At 31.7% G+C, this 12876-nt stretch overlaps 1 protein-coding gene across 6 annotated transcripts in view; it reads right to left on the bottom strand.

The window, feature by feature from the left end:
- The window catches only part of LOC6638521 (transient receptor potential cation channel trpm), a 43992-nt gene extending 32267 nt beyond the window's left edge, over positions 1 to 11725 (bottom strand). For 4 of the 6 annotated variants that reach the window (XM_047009489.1, XM_047009490.1, XM_047009492.1 and 1 more), the window contains exons 1-3: positions 11661 to 11725; positions 10905 to 11180; positions 3123 to 3179 (exon numbers count right to left, since the gene is read on the bottom strand). In XM_047009489.1, the coding sequence (XP_046865445.1) occupies positions 3123 to 3179; positions 10905 to 10952 (105 nt within the window). In that variant the 5' untranslated portion in view covers positions 10953 to 11180; positions 11661 to 11725. Of the gene's footprint in view, positions 1 to 782; positions 1167 to 3122; positions 3180 to 10904; positions 11181 to 11660 lie in introns of those variants that run through there. The other 2 variants (XM_047009491.1, XM_023177864.2) reach the window with 2 other exon arrangements.
- Between the last annotated feature and the right edge of the window lie 1151 nt (positions 11726 to 12876).

The raw sequence follows: 12876 nt of genomic DNA, 5'->3' as shown, positions 1-12876 counted from the left end.
CCTAAAGACAGACATGCTTTGTTAGAAAGTTTTGCACAGTTTCATTTACTTTACAGCTCTTGACTAGTAATTGCTAATTTGCTAAATTCTTGCTTAACTATCGATATCAAATATCTGCTAAACTATCAATAAACTCAATTAACTTTCATTACCCTACGATTCTTTGTGTTTGATTTGTATTCCTGATTACTTTTCTTTTACCAATTTTTTATTCAGTTACAAGTTTTCTCTTTCGTTTTAGTTGCTTTCTTTGATTACTTTCTTATGCCTATTTATTTTTTATCAATTTTATTTGATTTTAAATTAAGATTACAAGCACGGACAACAACAACAACAACAGCAACAATAAAAACATATTAATGAAACACACACAAAAAAAAAACAACATTCAAAAACCACATAGATATACATATAACATACACAAAGTTCTTTTATGCAACTCGAAAAAGAAACCCAATTCAATAACAAAATAATGTTTGTATAACAATCACAAAACGCAATAACCAAATCAAAAAGGAAAAAAAAAACTTTGGCCAGCAAACTGCAACTATTTACAAAACTTTAACTATTATCGCAGTCAATGGAAGGAAAAAGAAAAGTTTCCACATATCCACCAGACTGAGGGCGAGAGTGAGAAAGAAAGGAAGCAAAGGCTAATCTCTGCCAGCTCCCTGAAGCTGTTTGCCTAAACGGTTACATGGTTAGTGTGTGTGTGTGTGGATGTGGGAGGGAGCAACAGTTTGCAAAACAAACATATAGTGATTAGGCTTCTCCATCCATACCTCATCCTCAGGATTCGGATTGTTCGCCTGAGCTTTTAGCAAATCACGCACATTGAGTATTAAAACTTTCGACAACGTCGATGAGACTGAAGAGCGTTTGCGTCGCTGTCGACGTTTGCGAATGCCATGCGGTGAGTTGCCACTAACTGCAGCAGCAGCAGAAGCAACGGAAGCAGCACTAGCTTTTGCCTCTGCAGCAATGAACGCTGCGGATGTGGAGGCGTACGATGCAGAGGCATTGGCTGTGGTGGCAACTGTATGTATTGGCGTGGGCAATGGTGTGTTACTATACCGACGAACCGTAGAGAAATCTTTCGAGATGCGTCGCAAATATTTGTGCGGAGCGAGAGGTGAATCGATAACTACCATTTTTCCGCTTATTTTCACTAATGCGCGCTAATTAATTGAATTTGGCACGTAGCGGATGGTTGCCTACAGTGGAGGACGATGACGATGTGCGCGCAAAATGATGGTTGTGTTGCATTGAAATTCAAATTGCAGTTGCCAGAAGCGTGAGGCATCGTCGTCGTTGTTAACCTTACGGCAGATGAATCTCAACTGTCACGCACCTGATGCTGATACTGAGGCAACGCTCGAATGATTGCGGCCTCCACGGTGTGCCTATCTCTAGGTTCTCTCTCACTGCCACTGCCACTGATACTGCTGCTGCTGCTGCCTTTGGTTCTATCTCTTTGATAAAGGCCAGTTATTTACAGAGTGGAAAAGAGACAGGCATAACTGAAATTCCATTTAACAAAGTTGGCTTGTAATTAGTTTAGTAACTCACCCACACCACCCCCAAAAGTATGCTAAACTTTACTTTAACTGTCATTTGAACCTTTTATCCCTTAAGAGAGTGTTTTGTATCTATACAGTTTATATTATGCAACTGCAGTCAATCAATTAGCCTTACTATTTATATACAAACTCAAAAGATTTAAATTTCACTTTATCCCCTAAAATATGCTGCATTTGTTTCATCTATTCGTTTTCTCATTGAGTTAATGCAATTTGAAGTAGCCATAAACTTATCAAATTCCCTGTCAGCAAACCAAAATTAATGGCTCTAATCTCTATACATGCGTGTGTGTGGCAAAAATAATTGTTAAGTGAGGCCAAAGTTGCAATAGCAGCAGCTAATTCACCAATGAAAGCATCTCTCTACAAAGCACGGACATTTAATTTGTGAAATTGCCCAGTTTCAGCGACACTCGCACACACACGTTTGAGATCCAATGACGAACGAGAGAAGCATTTGCTTTGTTATTTATGAAGGAATTCGAATGTGTTTCATTTAATTAACTTAATTAATTACAGTTCGTTTGCTCTGTTTAGGCCTTTTGATGGCAGCTTCTACAATAATGACAAAGTCAAAATTGAATTCGATTTTCCATCAACTTGTCCCAAAATCATTTGGGATATAACTTTTGTTTCACATGTACATGGATACATTTGTTCAAATTTATGTTTATTTTCACTTTTAATGCTTTGTATTAATTTGGTCATAATCAGTTGGGAATTCCAAAGTTAAAAGTTTAAGGACAAAGTCTTTTTATAATGTTTTTTTTATCCTTACAGAAATTTATAAATTTAGATAAAAATGTAAAAGATTTATGTGGGTTTTAAAACTTTTAATTCAACTCGAATATTTTCTACCATTTTTAAGAAAATTATGAAAAAATAAATTTTAAAAAATATATATTTTACACTTTCTATAAGTTTGAAAAGTTTAAAGCATATTATAGACAGCAGTCGAAATTGTTTGTACGAAATTGAAAAAAAAGTTCAAAATTTATAAAATATTAATATTTTTGGAAACTTTTGACTTTTATATATTTAAGCAAAATTATATAAGGGAATATGTCATATAAGAAAATGCCTAACATTTATTTAAATATTAACTGCCTTATATACATTTAATACTTTTTGTAATGATATTTTACAAATTTATAGGGGGTAAAATAAACTATTTAATCTTTGTGTAAAAACTGATAAATTTTATGCTGAATTAGTTAAAAAACTGATATTTGATATATACATACATAAGAGAGAAAAACCTTTTTAAAGCAAAAAGCCGCACAAAGCATTAATCAATCACATATCCAACTTAATATTAAGAAACGATAATCTTAAATATACAACATAAACAAACAATAAACATAAAAAAATGTATAAACAAATAAAATAACAATCAGACAACAGCAAAAATTCCATGGGAAACTATTAACAACAATGTGAATTGGAAGAAGGAACAACAATTCAAAACCAACAAAAATTATGAACAAATCAAAGTTGAAATATTTTGATTGATAGATGTAGATGTATATATATATAGCTTACCCTGGGCACAGTTATATTTATGAGACCCCAACAGATTTTTTTCAGTCCCCATGGTATCTTTAATTTTGTTTCAGTTTTCATGTGTGTTTTTACAGAAGGTTTTTCATTTCATGTTCATGAAATGTTACAACAGATTTTTGCATGTTGTATTGTATGTTGCATGTTGCATGTGGATTGGTTTTTGGTATTTTTTTTTTTTTCGAATTTTTGCAACACAAATTTTTGACCACGAGAAATACAAAAGTGCAGTGGATTGTTTAATATTTTTGTTTAAATTTTTGACAAAAAAAAAAGTTTCATTTCGACAATTTTGAAATTTTTCAGTGATTCGAATACATATGTGTGTGTGTGTGGGTGTGTTTGTGTGTATTTGTGTAGAAAAACGAAAAAAAAACAATTACATTTATATATATTTTTGAAATTAACAATTGAAACAATTGAGAAAATAAAATGAATTTATTAGGTCATTAAAAGAAAAACAATTTGCAATCAATTTGCGAATTGGCGAAGAGAAATTAAATGAAACAGAGCGGAAAATGTTAAAAGCAAAGTATTCAGTTGAATTTTTTTGTTTTTTGTGTGGATGTGAGGGTGTGTGTCGTGTTTGTGTGAAATGTATGTGCAAAGCAAATTCAAAAATAGAAGAAAAATATTTTTTTATTATATAGAAAATCAGTTAAAAAAATTTGTTTTTTCTTTTTCAAAGAAAACAAAACAAAAAAATAAAATAGTGATTAAAAATGAGAATAAAAAAATTCTCAATATTGTTGTTGTTTTCCTTTATTTTTTTTCGACTTTTTCTACCCTTCCATCATTTTATGGGTCTCATTAAAAATTTTGTTTTTAATATTGAAATGTTGCACTAAACATATAAAAATTGTAGCGTTAATTTGTTGCTTAACAAGCTTAATTAAAACGTTTTTACTTCCTTGCCACCCTAAAAGTATGCACTAGTTTTTAAGCAGGTTTTCTGGTTGCAAGGAGCCAAGGGTTTCTGCTATTTTTTGATAGCATTCTCATCCGGTAATGGAGTTTCTTTATATCGCATTATTCTATTTATAACTATGTACTTCAATTATCTACACAAAAAAGTGCATTTCTTTAAGTGTTTATAAAAATATCATAAAGTTTTTCTTATTTAACAAACTCCTAAAAACAATTTATTTATTACTATTACTCAAAAATTTTGAGTAGTCAAAGATCAGCTAAAATTGAGAATTTTCCTTAATTTTTACCAAATTTGGCTTGAATTTGGACTAAAAATTTAAGTTGCATTTCTAATTAGATTCTTATCAAAGCTGTATTTAGTCTTAATGGATATAAATATGTTGCTATAAATTAAAAATCTACTAGTATCTTATCATGGTTTCTAAGTTTATAGCTCAGTGATGCTTAAAATAAGTCTTTTTTATGTATGTAGGATAGTGTTATGTTGTTAAATACTTTATATTCTATTCTACCTCTAATTTAAGTCTTAATAATTATTATATTCTATCACACTTTCAATCTGTCAAGGGATGCTAATAATTCTAAGAAAACTATAGAAATAATGTTATTTAAACTTAAAGATTAATTAAGAAGAGTAGTGAAAATGTATCAGTATTTCAGTAAAAAAGAAATAGAGATAAAAAAGCTATTTAAGCAGATTTATCCCAACTTGAAGAAGATTTTATTAAATTTATACCAACAAGTAAAAAAGAAGTTAAACAAAAAGATTTTTCAGTCTTGAAACTTTTTCAAATTTGATGTTTGACGTTCGCTCTCCTGTTAATGGATAAAGGCAATGAAAGAACAAAAAATGAAGACCAGCTAGAAAATGGCCGAATGTGATGCCATTTTCTTTCTTATCTTGTTGAAAACTGAATCTTGGCCAACTCCACACTTACTGACTTGGCTTTAGGGCGGCAGCTGTAAAAATACGCAATCTGGTTGCATTATTCTCAACTAGCTCTTTTGCCATTTAAGTAGTTTACATTTCATTACCACAACTAAGTGCTTAGGTTGGCGCCGTGCTTGGCCTGACAAACTTCAGGTAGATTGTTGCACTAGCTACCTAGCCCTGGTTACCCAAGCTCGTTTGCCCTTCTCTATCACTGCAAAATACCTTTACATTTTTTATAGCTAAAAACGCTCCCAATGGGATTTTTTCTTTCTTTTTTTTGAGTTTTTCCCACAATCACCATGCACAGTTCACAAGTTAACCCTATTGCCAGTTTAGGGGAACATTTTGGCCCTCCTCTTTTTAACCAGAACTGTGGCCAACAAAATGAATCCCACAAGAGTTCAACCGACATCACCGCAAAATGTTTATCAAATGTTATGCAAAATTTAACTGCATACATATACATACAAATATACAAAAATATGCAAATGCATTTGCATTTGAATAATTTTTGAATATTCAAACAAAACGTAACTTCATTTCAAGAGCAACTAAAAATAAACATATAAATCTACGAAATTTTGTTAAAATAAATTGCAAAAAAATTATCCAGTTTCTATAGCTACACATATTTATTTTGCACTTTTATGGGTTATCACTTGTTCGCTGTGGATTCTAAATCAGCAGATTTTAGTGCTGTTGGTTTGAGGCTAAAACGAGAGCTAAAATCTAATTCAAGTCGGTTTATTTCCGTTTTCAATTTAAAACGAATTGCTATTTTTAGTTCACGTACGTATGTACGTTTACGTTTGCCGGATATGACAGCAGTCAGAAGATCTAAAAATAGGCATTGAGCAATCATAACCACAATCCACCTCGAGCTACCAAGACCACAACCTTAAGCCACAAATTCATTTATGACCATTTTTCAAAATGAATCTGCCGACTTGCCAATCCTTCTTCAATTTTGTGATTGCAATTGGGTTTCGTCAACAACGAAAAGGACTTACACTTCTTACCAAAAAGAACTTCCATCAATAGATACTGTGAAAACTAATTTTAAAACTCTAATTGCTATTAATTTACTTTGAAAAAAAAACTCAATTGAAACAGGGATAAGACAAGACATGTTCTCATTTTTAAATTCAAAGAAAGAATTTGGAATCCGATTTAAGTTCCAAAGGATTTTTTCTTTAATTTTCCTTTTTGAATTACCAAAAACCAACATTTATGTTTTAATTTCCTATTTTTAAATATGTTCTTAAAAGAATTTTGATTTACTGTGACAAATTCCAAAGTACATAACCATGTATATATACGATTTTTATCACTAATTTGTCAATTTGTTTAAAACTCTTAAAAGAAACACAAACATTTCGCAACATATTTAACGTGGCAGTTGAAAAGGAAAATTACATTTCGCATGAACAAAGCAAAAAAATCATTATAAACATTAAAAAAGAAAATGGATATTTGCATTAAAAGTATTGACAAACTGTCATTTAACACCTCATTAGACTGCACACACACACACAGAGTTTATCTGTTTATTTTAAGCGAAATATTATATTTAATGTCGAATTCGGTGTCAAATTCGGCACGTACCCTACAAAAAAAAATAGCCTCAATCTCTTGTTTGTATTCATCTTGTCCATTATTGGGGCGGAAATTGCTAAGCCTACGCAAAACGCATACGTCCCCCTCCCTCATCCCTCCCCACACACACTTATACTGCTTGTAGGTGCACCCACATCTAACCAGTTCTACGCCCACGAATGCAAATTGAAATTGAAATCAACCATGGCCACAACTCCCAGAAATATGCAATGCAATTTGCCTGCGTGTGTGTTCATGTGTCCAATTAAATTGGCAATCCAATTTCATGTATCAAAAATTATGCATCAATACTTAGAGGGGAAAAAAATGTTTTTTTCTTTCTTTTTTTAAACTCCCGCACATTGAAGCTTGACTTTGGAATTTTTCTTTTTTTTTTTTTCTTTTTCGCTTGTTAACATTTCGTTTTTAATTTTCTCAACATGGTTAGCAATTTGCTGGCAAGTCTCCCATGACCCGCATTCTGTGGCTGAACTGAGCTGGCAGAGTTGGCAGTCTTCGCATAGTTCTCCATCGAACTTAATAAAAGTTACTTCCTAAGCAACAAAAACTCCACTTAATATCCACATCAAGGCATGGTCGTCCTTCCTTATTATCCTCCCTGTCCCTTCATCCTCGCTGCTTCCCTTTATCAATTCATGCATAATGTAATGGTAACTTTTATGCCACAAGCCAAGCGTAGACTAAATAACAACAAAAACAGAAACAAAGAAAAAAAGGAAGGCAGAACTGTGTAGCCAACTGGTATTTCACCTGCTGCTGCCAACCTGTCGTCTTCTTTATAACTTCGGTAAAGTGGAAAATTGATACTGAAGCTGTTGCTGTCTAGATGCTGATGAAGTGGCACCACCATAACCAGCATCACCATTGCCCCTCTTTCCCCATTTCGTTTCGCACTCTCTGCAATCTCAATCACCCAACCCATAAATCCCCTCACCTGAATGTATTCATGCTGCATTTTGAATGCAAGGCCAGCAAGCAACTAGCTGGTTGCACATGGAATCCACAATGCACGGCTGCTCTTTCCAAAAGTCTTGTATACGAAAATTGACTTTTATCAAAAGATTATGCATTGAGCTAAAGATGATTTGACAACTTCAAAAAGGGTTTAACAACACGCAACACTAATGCCCATTGAATTTTGAAAAGAGTTAGCTAAGCCAAGTCTAAATAGAATGTTTTCTAAAAATAATCTTTTACACGGCGAATCAAAGAAAATATGAAAAGCTTTGTAATACTTTCCAGATGGCTAGGTCCGAATCTGTGACCTGCAAAAATTGATTGCTTAACATGACGAAACTTTAGTTTGCCAAGTTCCTTAGACTTAAAAAATAAATTTTGACTTATTATGACTGCTTATTCAAGCCTTTAAGTTTGGAAAAATTCAAAGCCTTTTGAAAAAAGAAATGTTACTAAACGTTGCCTTGCAAAAAGCATTAAAAATTACTTGTACAGTTGGGCGTAGATCGTAAATTTGAAACTATATTTTCGTTAGAGGAGAAGTATGTATAAGTTAACAATGAGAATACTGTTAAATGCAACATTACACTAGTCAACAATTATGTCATAATTCATTTATTTATATATTTTTTGAAAGCTAAATGATTTTTAAAACTATATTTAAGTGTTTGGAGGAACAGTTTAACTTTTGTTTTACAGTAAAACTATTTAACGTAAAAGGTCATAACATTCTACAAAAAAAAAAAAACAAAAATACATATCTTTAAATTATCAGTTAGATAATTGGCTATAACAATCTACTGAGTCATTTGAGTAATATAATCTAAAATGAAGTCAACACCATGATTGACTTACCTCACCTAAATAGAGACCTCTGTCAGAAACTAGTAAAGATTCTAAAGAATATAAGTAGTATATGTAAATACACCATTCAAGATTCATGAAAAAGGTAACAAAAACAAATGCAATGCAAATATTTCGATCTTTTAGGCACTTATTCGTATAAACAATTCTGAAGAACTTGATACTTAATACGTTTTTAGACATAAATCAAAAGAAATCGAATAGTTAGCAAAGTCTATATATAAAGAACTTAAAGAGGAATTTAATTTAAAATTTAATTCTTTTTTATTGCACTTAAATGTTTTAAAAATCACTTACATTTATAAATTTTATGGAATATAAAAATCTTTCCCACATAATGCTTGCCAAATTGAATACACCCGATAATTTTTTCAGTGAAAAGGCGGGTGAGACGTCGCGATAAGAGTGAATTAAATAGGAGAGAACACAAACAATTCTCACGCTCATACTGAATATCGTTTTGTCTCTGTTACACTTGATGCGAGGCCGATATCTAGACACACACACACACAACTGGCTGATTAATAACACACACACGCACAAGAAGAAGAAGACAAAAACAAGAAACAAAAACAAAGAAAACACACACAGAACAGAACTTCAACCGGTTAAATAAGCTCCTCTAATTACCCATTACCAATTAAGAATTAAACAACTTTTCATTTATTTGTACTTACAAATACCCAATTGGTTTCAAAATACATTTTTGATTCACAATGGAAAATCTATTCGATATTCTAGAGAACTTCTCACATGGCGTTTGAAACAAGTCGCGTTGTAGACTGAAAGCGAAACCCCCTCGTTTGCCATCCCCCAGTCAAGGCAAGAGTAACAACAATAACAAAAACAACACATTTTGGTGTCAATTAGCAGAGCAAATATAATCGAACAGCAACAACAATATCAAAATCTATATATGTTAAGCCGAAACGACGACTTGAATATACCCTGAATATCGCAGAGGACTGTAGATTCGCATTAGCAGTTTATAAATTTACTTTAATTTATTTTTTACACTAAATTTTAAGAGCTCCTAAAAGATAATGTGTTTCTCTTGCCGAAACAATACTTAGAATTTGGCTAAGTTCTCAACCGATACTTTTCATTCAATCTTTTAGACAAGATTATAAGCCATAAGCCATTGTTGCTGGTGCCTCTAAAGTCTATTTAGGATAATAGATCCAAGTATATCCTACACTGATAACACTAATAAATATATCAATTTAATTAATTACAAACAAATTTTGTAAACGTTTCTAAATTTAAGTAAGTCTTTATTGCTATTTACGACAACAACTTCTCTCAATAACATACAATATTCATTCTTTAATATACCCACATTATAGAGAGTATAAATAACAATCACTGAAGAGATAATAACTCAAAGAGAGCAAGACAGAAAGAGAGTGTGGGAGAATAGGAGAGATAAAATGAATGCTCACTCTTGCTCTCTTTATCTCACTCTCTTGGATCGCTGCAATTGTCAACATTTCACCAAGTAAACAACAACTATACGAGGGTGAACTTCATTAAGGAAAAACTTTTTCAGTATTCAAACTTTTTTTTTTGTTACGGAGCAGGAAAAAAATTGTAAAAATAATAAAGTAATAATTATGTTGATTTTCAGAGTTCATTTTTATGTTTTATATATTTTTTTCTGGTTGTTTTTGCTGCCCAGAAGCCAGCGCATAACTGAAATAATTACATTTTTCATCCCATCAAAAGTGCGCGATAACTTTCTATAAAGAGTTTGCTAATTTAGTGCATACTTTTAGGCTTGTCAATGGGTTGTTCTCAATTCGCTGAAAATTCCATCAAAACTCTATAACTAAGCATAAATTAATTGATTAATTATCTAAGCTATAATGAACAAAATGATTGCAAATGCGCAAATGAGAAAGATTTTAAAAAAATATTTCAACGGCAATTACAAAATGGAGTTGAGAACAATTTTTATGTTAATATTTATGAAATCTATTATTTAGTAGATAAAACTAATTTAATTAATTAGAGCAAACTAAACTCTAACTCTACTGGTAAAAAAAAAAATAAATACTACTAAAAGTATTAAGCCAAATGCAATTAACTTTCAAAAACTTTAACTCGATTTGCAAGATAGAGAAAGAGTATGAGATAGATTATAATGTTAAATATATAAGGATTTTGTTTTACTTTATAATGGCATGGGGTATTGACAATCTTTTCTTCCACAATAAAGCAGTTTTTGGCAGTCAGTCGAAAATAAAAGAAAACAAACAACAAACGGGGGAAAAAATCGTAAAATTATAGTAAATTAATGATAGAGAAAAAGTTATGATTAAATTTAAAATATGAAGAGAGCCTGTCGGAAAGTATAGAGCCAGTGAAATAGAGATAGACAGAGAGGGGAGAGAAAGAAAAAGAGAGAAAGAGAGAGAGAGGGGGGAGAGAAGGCGAGGAACTATTAAAATGGCTTCGCTTACCGGTTTCGCTTTGGGCTTCTGCTTGGCCAAACGTTTCTGTTTCAACATAGTCCACACTGGACACACACATACAATGAAAATACAGGACACACAAGAGCAATATCTCTCTCACTCTGTGTGTGTATGTGTGCGTGTGTCTGCTTCCGCTTCCGTTTCTACCGTGTCTTCTTTTTTAGTTTTAGTTTGTTCCTTTCTTTGTTTCTTTCTTGATTCTTAGCAAATTGTTTATTGTATGCTGCTGCTGCTACTGCTTTGTGCTATTCGTAGCAACAACTGCTAAGAGGAGAGAGGTATAAGAAAATTCAATTAGGATATATCAGCTGAATTATACATCTAAACTCTACGTGCAGGCAGGCAATCAAGCAACAGGCGGGAAGCAGGGGCAAGCAACTAAATCATGCAAAAAAATAAATAAAAAAGATGGGAGAGAAAAAGAATCTCCAAAACAGAAATCTCAATTGAAACTAAAAAAGCAATCAAAAATTTCCAAGCGTTTTCAGCTCTCTACAATTATGACAAACACAAAGGAATGCCATAACCCGAGAGCCCCCCTTCCGTCAGGATTCTTTCATGAATGTGAAGGGTTAATAAATATTTGTTAATGGCATGCTAATTGTGTTGATTTAGGCAACACAACAAGAACAACACAACAACGACAACAAAAAAGATACACAAAAACGAACAACTCAAAACCGAAAGCAAAGACACAAAAAACAAAAGCAAAGGCAAAAAGAAATAATATCTACTTAGACTCACTTTAATGGGCTTCTTTATGGGCACTGGACGCGAGTATTGATGATAGACCTGGACATGGTTTGAGGTAAATTTGCCCAACATGTAAGAAAAATGTTTCTTTTTTTCGTTTTATAGCAGCCGCAGCAAGAAGGATGTAGTAGCAGGTGCTGGAACACAGAGTTGGCAATTTCTTGGTAACCCCAGCAATCTTTCGGTTGCTAGTTGACTCTCTGAAAGCAAGAAAAAGAAGAAAAAGAGAAAATTGTAAATACACAATTAAAATTGAACGAGTTGAGTGGCAAGTAAAAGTTTCAAGTAAGTTTAAGTTTTCCATTAACTCTTATTCTGCAGGAATTTTCAACTTTCTTATTATGGGTTTCTTTCTTGTTCTTAACTTGCCCTTACAGCACACCAATGGCATTCTATCGTCTCTAATAAATATTATTAAGGACATTAATGGCATTCCTTATACTCTACAAACTTGGCTAAATATTCTAAGCACACAATTTTCTTTCTTTCAATAAGATAGAATATGTTATATTTTATTCATAGGGTCAAAGGGCATTTTTTAATGTTTAGGTCTAGTATTAGTCTAGTCTAGTCTAGTCTAACATTGTAATTGTAAATAAATAATATATTTCTAAATGTTACATATCTTTACATTTCAGCAATTCATCTGCGAAAATTCTCTAAAAATTTTCTTTTTAAGTCCTAGTATCAATTTTAGTAAGTTAATCAATTATTATTATAATCAAATTAGTCTTAAAATAATTACTTTTCTAAACTCTTTCTTACAAATTTCTGCATAAATGACATCATAATTTTTAGTTAAATCTCTCCATCTCTTCTTTATTTCTTCCCTAATATGTTTTTATGAAATTTTTAAATAATTTTAACCATATTTTGTAATAAATCTATTAGAATTATTTATTGGATTTTCTATATTTTTCACAATTATTGTCTTTAAAAAACATTTATAATTCACTTTCCAATTTTTGTTTCCTAAAAAATCTTTTCCTTAATTTCTGTAATTTTTTAAAATTCATATATTAATTATCCCTTTTTTAAATTCAAATGATTCCTACTTTAAATTGACTAAAAATTCTTGCACCATACCCGTTTTTCCATATACAAATTTATCGTGTACAAAGTCTTTTAACTTTTCAGCATTCTTTAGAATCTCCTTCCATAGTTATAGTTTCAAAAATTCTTATTAAATCTGATTTACATTAAAAAT

Source organism: Drosophila willistoni, assembly GCF_018902025.1.
Source record: "Drosophila willistoni isolate 14030-0811.24 chromosome 2L unlocalized genomic scaffold, UCI_dwil_1.1 Seg139, whole genome shotgun sequence".
Lineage (NCBI taxonomy): Eukaryota > Metazoa > Arthropoda > Insecta > Diptera > Drosophilidae > Drosophila > Drosophila willistoni.
Note: the sequence above shows the minus strand (reverse complement) of the source record. Positions and strands in the feature narration are given on the sequence as shown.